This window comes from Rhamphochromis sp. 'chilingali', assembly GCF_963969265.1.
Source record: "Rhamphochromis sp. 'chilingali' genome assembly, chromosome: 14".
Taxonomy (NCBI): Eukaryota; Metazoa; Chordata; class Actinopteri; order Cichliformes; family Cichlidae; genus Rhamphochromis; species Rhamphochromis sp. 'chilingali'.
The window spans coordinates 8,668,609-8,677,539 of record NC_137941.1 but is presented as its reverse complement, the minus strand read 5'-3'; the positions used below and the strand labels follow the sequence as shown (position 1 = coordinate 8,677,539).

The window sequence follows — 8,931 nt, the reverse complement described above, 5'->3', positions numbered from 1 at the left end:
TGGGTGTCATTTCTTTCCAGCACCTTAAAGCACACATAATTCATATTTAACCACCCTGATGTTTATGATTGCGATTTTAATTCAGTTATTGTCATTATTGAGCCTGTTTTTGTAAGATGTTATAAGTGTGTAGTATGTGTGTGTCATAAATGTGTTTTAGGCGCCATAAATGATAGCATGAATATGTATTCCTTGCTAGCTTGGGAGCTGTGGTGGGTTGAGCTAATCCTCTTCCCCACTGTCTGTATTTGGTCGTAGGAGCTGGAGTGGGCAAATTATTTACTTGGAGGTCTTTCTTTCTTTTACCTTTTTTATCAGGTATGTCAGATTTCATGTTGTTTTTGTTTTATCTTATGTCAAATATGTTACGTGTAAATGCATATTTTATGTTTAATGTAAAAATAAATGCCAGCCCTTTTTCTACAATTCCCCTGTGGGAGAGGAGCTGGAGTGGGCAAATTATTTACTTGGAGGTCTTTCTTTCTTTTACCTTTTTTTATCAGACACAACGCAGAATCACACCGGTTACACATACAAAGAATAAAAGTGGCTCAAGTGAACGCAGTGCTTTACCTTTTCAGAAAAGGTCAAATGACAAAAATAAAATTAAGATCCCAAAAAGATATAAATCGTGAAAAAAAACCCATTTGCACTGTGACATAGTTTTTGAACATCTTATTTTGATTCCAAAAAATTGGGAAGATTATAACTAAAGAGTGACCAAAAAACATCCATAATGATACTCTCCCATTTACACCTTAATGTGAATCTGGAAAGTTAATACAAAAACACAGTTTATGGTACAAACATTATTTATGAACAGGAATGTCAAAACAATGTAATGTCGCAACTGAACCTTTTGATGAGCATTACATGTCACTTAACAAGTCTAACACTTTAAGAACAGCCCTGTGAAATTTTGTCTACAATGAACAGAGGTCATTTTTCAGTCTTTGAACCTTGACAGAAAGGTTTCCTGGATCCAGCTCCATGAACACTTTTCGAAATGCTTCAAATGTGCATTTGAAATTCTTGGGGTATTTCAGATCCAGAGCATAGCACAGTCCCAAAAGATAGCAACAGACTTTGCTCAAATTCCCAAGTTTGCCCAGAACAGTAACGCCTTCAATAACAATACCCACATCAGTAGGTTCGCCTGACCTGTCTTGATTCTGCAGCAGGTAAATCTTCATCACCTCCTCAGCCAAAGCCTCTTCAACAAAGACAGCATCAGCACCGTCCTTTAAAAAGAGAAACAACTGTTTTAAGCTCACATATTTCCAAACATTGAAACAAAAAGTTTCATTTGTATGACATCACCGGTACTCATAATATGTAGACACTGTGCTCCAAAATCTTATAGCAATAGCAAATGCAAATGCTATTCTTTTGTATGCTTTGAAGTGTTTTTTTTTCTTTAGAACAGTATCTTAAAACTTTTCTATGATCTCACAAGCTAAAATAAACTACCGTAATTGTCGGGCTATAAGCCGCTACTTTTTGCACCAGCTTTGAACCCTGCGGCTTTTAGTCAGGCGCGGCTTTTCTATGGATTGTCCATGATTTTTGTCATATCGTAAGATTTGTTTTGTTTGTTCCGCTGTTGCCTGGCGGAAGGGCATGTGATCAGACACACAGTATCGGGGTTCAAGAGTGGTATGTTGGTCACATGTCCAGTGTGAAAACATCCACGATCACCAACGGATTTGAAGGGCTGGACTGTTGCATGATGGAGAGGAGGACACCGCCACGGCCCTTCTGAGGGTGTTCGACTCTGACACTGACAATGAGGATTTCTTTGGTTTTGAAAGTGACAACGAAGGAGAGAAGCGGAGAGTGGATGACGAAGCCATCCTGAGCCTGTTCGTTTCCGACACTGGAGAAGAGGACTTTGGTGGTTTCAGTGCGCAGGAAGAAGAGAAAGATGGTGGTGAATGACTGACTTTTCTTCTTGTTAAAGCCGTGTCGCTGCACCTGAGCCTAAAAGGTAGTCTGAATCTATTTTTCTGGTGTGCTGCAGGTTATTGTTATGTACTACATTTGTTACTCATTTATGAAGCACAGTACATGTGTCCTACTTGTAATTACCGCTACTTGTACATATACCTAAAAAGTTATGCAAATATGTACCCATAACTTGTTTTTCAAGATATTAATAAAAGGGGTGTGTCTCCAAACAGCCATCTCTTTCCTGACAATTCCCTTTGTGCATATTCTCTTACATATGATAAGTCAACATTGAAACACCTGCGGCTTTTGGTCAGGTGCGGCTAATGTATGTACAAAACAGGATTTTCCCCTGATTTTAGCTTGTGCGGCTAATATTCAGGTGCGCTTTGTAGTCCGGGAAATACGGTACTAATATTCCTAAAACAGATTTATTGCACCAACCTCAAAGGTTTTGATTAAGGCACTTGGATCCTCTCCCAGATGGTCAATGAAACATCTGATGATGACTTCTCGTTTTTTCTCGATGGAATTTCCACTCTGTAAAACAGGAAGTCTCAACTGAGGCAAAATTTGCACATTTAAAACATGACTCACCATTTCTAGCTTAAACATAACTATTTTTTTTCTGTTGTTGACCTGTTTTCACACCCACCATCAAGGTAAGAACATATGGAACGCCAGGACTGCCATAATGAATGAATTAAATACACCATTAAATAATTAATTAAATGTGTCAATAATTAATTAAAATTGGAATTAATTAATTAAATAAATAGTTATGACACATGTAATTAATTAATTATTGACACATTTAATTAATTATTTATGTATTTCACATTTTAATTAATTATTGACACATTTAATTAATTATTGACACATTTAATTAATTATTTAATGATATATTTATTTATTTCATTTTGGCAGTCCTGGCGCCTGGCTCTCGTCATGAAATAATTTTATCTGTCAGCCTCACCCATCAAACTCAGGGGGCGGGGTTAACGCTGCCCATGCAGCTTCTCTAACATTTGATTGGTTGCCGTGCAAAGTAAGTCAAAACAGGTCGATCCTAGATAATCGATTGCTTGTGTAGACTTGGGGCAGCCAGTTATCCCAGAATGCAGATCAAATCACAGGCAGCAATGGTAGTGGTGTAGTTTTAAAATACCCCGTTTTTCTGTCACCAGCTACACTTTTAACAGTGTTTTAGCCGCGAATGTCGCGCCGTATGTCTGGTCAGGTTGTCAACATAGAACATGCTTGCAAAAGTGCTCAGATGTTTTCAGAGATTTCACTAGCTCTGCTAACAGTTAGCATGCAGAGCGCACCGAGGGGGTACATTAACCGGTTTGTTTACATATTCCACTCTCCGTGTTCCACATGTTGCATTCGCAGATTCTCATTTTCACCGAACGATCGTCTCTTTCCGCCTGGTCTTGTGTCTCTGTGCTTCTGTAACATAAAGAACGAGCTGACATTTTTCTCACGAAACCAGCGATCAGCTCAGCAGACCCTCAGTTTACCTGCATGCATCCTCCTCCTCATCTGTCAGCTGTTTAACACCTGCTGCTAATTCAAGAAACACGCCTACGTTACCTGGTGATAGTCACAGTTTAACTGGGCAGCCGGTGCTCGATATAAAGCAATGTCAGCGCATTTTTCTGCACAAGATAAGTAAATATAGTATTTTCCCCGAGCGCAGAGCTGCTGGAGCTTGTTTCCTTACAGAGCACTTTATAGGCGAGCCAGCTTTATCAGCGGCTGATGTCCAATCACCAGCACACAGCTTTCAAACCTCAGCTGAGTTTTAGCTCTCAGTGATTAAACGCTGGACTTCATTCACTCAGGTTCTGTCTGTCGGGTCACGTTTACTTCGCTGTTTTATTTACAACTGAGCAAATCGGTTTGGCTGAGGTTAAAGTTACGTTTCATAACTGCATAGTTTCACAGACGTTTAATGGTTCACTGGCACATGTGTTAGACTGAACTATCATCTAAATATCATCTGTTTTTTAATAGTTATTCAACTGTATTCTAAGCACCAGCTGTCTGTTAGAATGTGATTTTTTCTCTCTCTGTTGGCAGAGGTATAAAAATGCGCAGGAAAATCTGACATGCATGGCGAACTTCACCGACGATATTTAGGGAGGAATAAACACACATCAAACATAAATGAACCATTTGCCTGTCTCCATAATTGAGAGCATTTTCTCTTCTTATGTCAACACTCTCTCTCTCTCTCTCTCTCTCTTTTTTTTTTTTTTTGCTTTTTCGGTCATGTTATGTTTACCTGTCAAAGGCTGGTTACAAACTATGAAACACATTGTGCAGACTTCTGGATGTTAGAAGAAAACGAATACTGCTCATGAATGAGACTAAAGGCAGGAAGGTGTCCTTTAAAACTAAACATGTTAATAGGACCTCCCTGTTTATATCATAGTTTATGATATAGCACGTGTATTTCAGTAATAGCCTGCTGAGGCCACTATACGTGCTGGCCTCATATCAAATGTGAAGGCAGACTGAGTCTATGTTTGACGTTTTTTATATCTAATCTTCCTTTTCAAACATTTAAACAGCAGCAAGTCTGCAGCTGAGGGAATACAAACTCAAATTGTCGGAACAGGTTTGCTCGTTTCTTGGATTCATTTGGTGATTTATTAAATGTATAACTGTTATTCTAATCTGCTGCTGAGTCTCTTACACTTTTCTTTATGCTGTATATTTTCACGTCTCTGGAATAGTTGGCAGTTAGATAGTCAGCTGGGAAACTTTGTGTTAACTCATGGAGCTGAGGATATCGTGGATATGCTGACCTCGCTGCGTGGTGTACAGAGCGAGGTCAGCATGATTAATATTCACAATAAAAATATTAGCCGAACATCATGAAGTCTGTATGTGTTTCATAGTGTCGAACAACCTTTGTACAGTTAAAGCCAGCAGTTACTACATGACGGAAACACCAACGTTATCTCTTTTATGTGTTTATACACAGGTCACGCTGATTACTGAACAAAAACCCAAAGATCAGATGTTAAACAGATTTATTTGCTCTCTCTCCTCCTTAAACATGTTTTTAATGTTAGTTATAATTCAGAATTGGCGACTGAAACACGTAGGACACATAAGAACATCAGGAAATACAACACCGATAAATATAACCTCAGTAAAAGAAGTCAGCGGGGGTTACTACAGCTGTGTACCGGGGCCTGCGCTTTGTCGGTGGGATTGCTTGCGAGGCGAGCGGGTCTATCCCACGCTTTGCCGTGAGACTGGGCAGACGTCTCCGAAATCATCGAAACACTTTTGCAAAGAGGCTGTATCTTGACAAACCGACCAGACACATGAAGATTAAACCACTACATTCTCGGCTAAAAAAATATTAAAACGGTATTTGGTAACACACAAACAGGGTTGTTGCCGGTTGTTGTGTGCTAGAAACAATGGCCACCAGGCCAAAGCAATGGTTTTGACTCGATCAGCGTTAACCCCGCCCCCTGAGTTTGATGGGTGAGGCTGACAGATAAAATTATTTCATGATGAGAGCCAGGCGCCAAGACTGCCAAAATGAAATAAATAAATATATCATTAAATAATTAATTAAATGTGTCAATAATTAATTAAATATGTCAATAATTAATTAATTAAATGTGTCAATAATTAATTAAAACGTGAAATACATAAATAATTAATTAAATGTGTCAATAATTAATTAATTACATATATCATAACTATTTATTTAATTAATTAATTCCAATTTTAATTAATTATTGCCACATTTAATTAATTATTTAATGGTGTATTTAATTAATTCATTATGGCAGTCCTGGCGTTCCATAAGAACACCTGTGGAGCTAAAATATTGAACAGAGCCGTTTTTAGTGGAAGGGCCTCTTCAATGCTGTGTTGGAACGTTTTTGTGGTTAGAAAATGCAATCTTCCTTACCTGAAGCAGAAGGTTTAACTGTGCCCTGTGGCGTTGTCCAGCAGCACCTTTCTTGGCTTGAAACAAGGACAGGAGTTTGGATGAATACAAGTCCAACGATGACATGAACTTTGGTTCAAGGTTCAGGGTCGTGATCCTATGAAACGCTGCACTGACCTGGATGGGAGAGGACAAAAAAAATCTGAAGGCCAAAATTCTGATTCAATCAAAAAAAATAAAAAAAATAAAAATCTACCATTTTTTGCAACCTGGACTTTATTTTCTAACATGCAAAAGATTAATTTACACATCCAGACATAAATCCATATAAGTGGAGTTGTTCAGTATGCAGACTAAACCCTTAACATAAAGTATTATCTTCCACTAAGCTTCTAAATTTTATGTTATGAATTGCTTGCACTATTTCCCTGTGAGATTGTATAATCTTAGAGGGAAGAGGCGGAGCCAGGTTGCCCTCTGAACCATCGTCTGCCAGGCAGCGATGCGAGAGGAACACACCGCTGAAGTGGCGCACATATTCAGAATCGTGTCAGCGGCTTTACAGAGAAAGCCTTTCAGCTCCTCTGGCAGCTCTGCTTCCTCCACCTTCCTGGAGATGACAAACGCTAGCAAATCAGTGTTGTTAGTCACTGCAGCTGACTGAACAGTGCATTGATGTGCGCGATCAGTGAACCTTGCTATCAGCTGGTCAAGTTTGGCGGGATGGGCCGGTCGCTGTCCAACGACCTTGGTCATTTTGGTGCCGAAAACTGAAGCGAGGCTCGGCTCCAGAGGGGGAACAGGCGGAAAACTCCGGTCTGTGAAGCCCTCTGTGAAGCCCTAGGTAGAGACCGGCGCTCTAATCTTCGCTGGCTCTGCTGCTGCCTCAGAGAGGTTGGTCATCATCCCTGGGAACTGAGGCCAGATGGGATCTGGGCAACGAGAGTGAGTGGAGCCATACCTTCCCGCCAGATCATCAGATGGGGGTGGAGCAGGCTGAGGGACGGGAAGTTCCTTCTCACCAGCTGCCTCCTGGATGATGCCAGGCAGATCCAGGAGCAGCGCACCAACAACTGGGAGCGGCGTCCTTGCCGACATGTGAAGGCCAGGGGTGGATGAGCGTCGGCTCATCCACCCTTCTGTCACCAGGCTGCTGTTAAGGTTCAAAATTGAGGAAGGAGAGTACAAACCACCCATGGTCCAGAAGCTCTTGGTCTAACAATGATTTTAATGAATACACACGTGTGGGAAGAATAATCTGTACACAGACAGGAATTAATCTTCGACTTAATCAGAGCATACACAGATTTTTAAAGCATCAGGGTTTGATTTACTGACGCCCCCTTCATACGTCACAGACAGGATATATACATACGTCAAATCAAAACCACAATGACCTTTTAACACAGTTTAAAAAGAACATCGTCTTCCATCTTCATAACAGGTGCATCCTGTCACTGCCGGATGCTCGCTTGTCATCTTGACACCTCAGCAGCAGTTCTGCGACAAACTGCTCTTTGCAACATCAGCAAAACATAATTAAACTTTCCCCCATAAATGAATCTAACTAAAAGTGTGTGTGTGTCTGCGTCTGTGTGCTAACCACAATTGCACCCTGTTTCACCTCGCGACTAGCTCCTGACCCCTCACCAGACAGAGAGACAGAAACCACTCTCGTATATGTAATAATCGAACTGAAACTATGGATATGACTTTTACTAAATAAATGTTTTAATCAAGAACCTCTACTAAACATAATAACTGTGTGCATAAGCATCTTAAGGCCTTCTTAAAGCTATCTGTTACTCTGTTACAGCAATGATCATTTTGAATAACCTAATAATTCAAATGGCCTCGTCTGGCCTGCTCCTCAGTCTTTCTGAAAGAGACACTGTTTAAACCTCTGAATGCAATATCCATGCTGCAGATTATATTCTTAATGCAATGGTACTGTTGATAATTATTTAACAATAGCAGTAAAATAATTTCCCTGCTCCACACTGCCCAGCTGGGAGGCAGTGGAGCTGCCACCACTGCCGTTTTCCTCACGGTGGGTGGAATCATCCAATTCCGGCCCACCATCGAAGAACTCGATGGCTTCTTCCAGCGAGTGCCTCTCTTAGTGGGAATGCCTCCTCAGCATCAGCCTTGAAAAAGGCTGACCTCCGCTGCTTTTCCTCTGGCGGGAGGAGCTAACAGGAGCAGCAATAGGATTAAGGTGTGAGGGCGAGGTCCGCATGGTGAGGACCGAGGCAGCCCACGCAGACGGCATGTCGGTCATACGACATGATGTAGCCGGTCTGGCAGGATGGACACAGACGGATGGTCTCGCTGGACATCTTCTGGCTGGCTGAAGAAAAACGGTAGAGCCGATTTCCTGGTCTCACCGTAACTTATACTAGACCAGGGTGAGGCCCACACAGCAGGTGGGCGTGGACTAAAATACTTCAGTGCTGCGCGCACAAGGGGAATACCCACTTAAAGGGCTGCGCCTATACTCATGGTGACACTGGATGACAGACCATGAACTCATCAATATATTTACCGAACTGAAAAATTCTCAAAATTTAGATTTGGCATTTGTATGACTAAAATAACCCACCACAAAACCAGTATAAATATTTAGGTGGTATCACCATCCACTACTCAGCTTGTATAAAACAATATCATATCCTTCCAAAATTTAACGCATCAAGTCCTCTGAGTAAAATTACCTGCTTTACTTTGTAGTTGATGCAGATTTTTTTCCTGGTGGTGAAGATGGTGCTGAAAAAATACAAATCAAAACTTTATCATTACAAAACATGTCACTGAGTAATCTGCCATAACACCAATCTCTTATAAGAAAGTTTAGCTTGGATTGAAATAAACATTTATTTATGTAAATTGGGAGTAACTAGGCAAGGCAAGGCAAATTTATTTGTATAGCACAATTCAACAACAAGGTGATTCAAAGTGCTTTACAGAGAAACAAAAACAAATAAAAAGCATGATTTAAAATTGATTAAAGCAAGCAAACAAACAAACAAAACAGTATATAAAATCAAAACAAAATCACA

General features: G+C 40.5%; 1 protein-coding gene across 1 annotated transcript in view; it reads right to left on the bottom strand.

Annotated features, from left to right (window-relative positions):
* Positions 1-640: 640 nt before the first annotated feature.
* Positions 641-8,931, bottom strand: part of LOC308409768 (uncharacterized protein) — a 9,197-nt gene continuing 906 nt past the window's right edge. Inside the window, exons 2-5 of the mRNA XM_080902747.1 lie at positions 8,587-8,638; positions 5,894-6,049; positions 2,392-2,487; positions 641-1,241 (exon numbers count right to left, since the gene is read on the bottom strand). Of these exons, the coding sequence (XP_080758873.1) occupies positions 924-1,241; positions 2,392-2,487; positions 5,894-5,998 (519 nt within the window). The 5' untranslated portion in view covers positions 5,999-6,049; positions 8,587-8,638 and the 3' untranslated portion in view covers positions 641-923. The remainder of the gene's footprint in view (positions 1,242-2,391; positions 2,488-5,893; positions 6,050-8,586; positions 8,639-8,931) is intronic.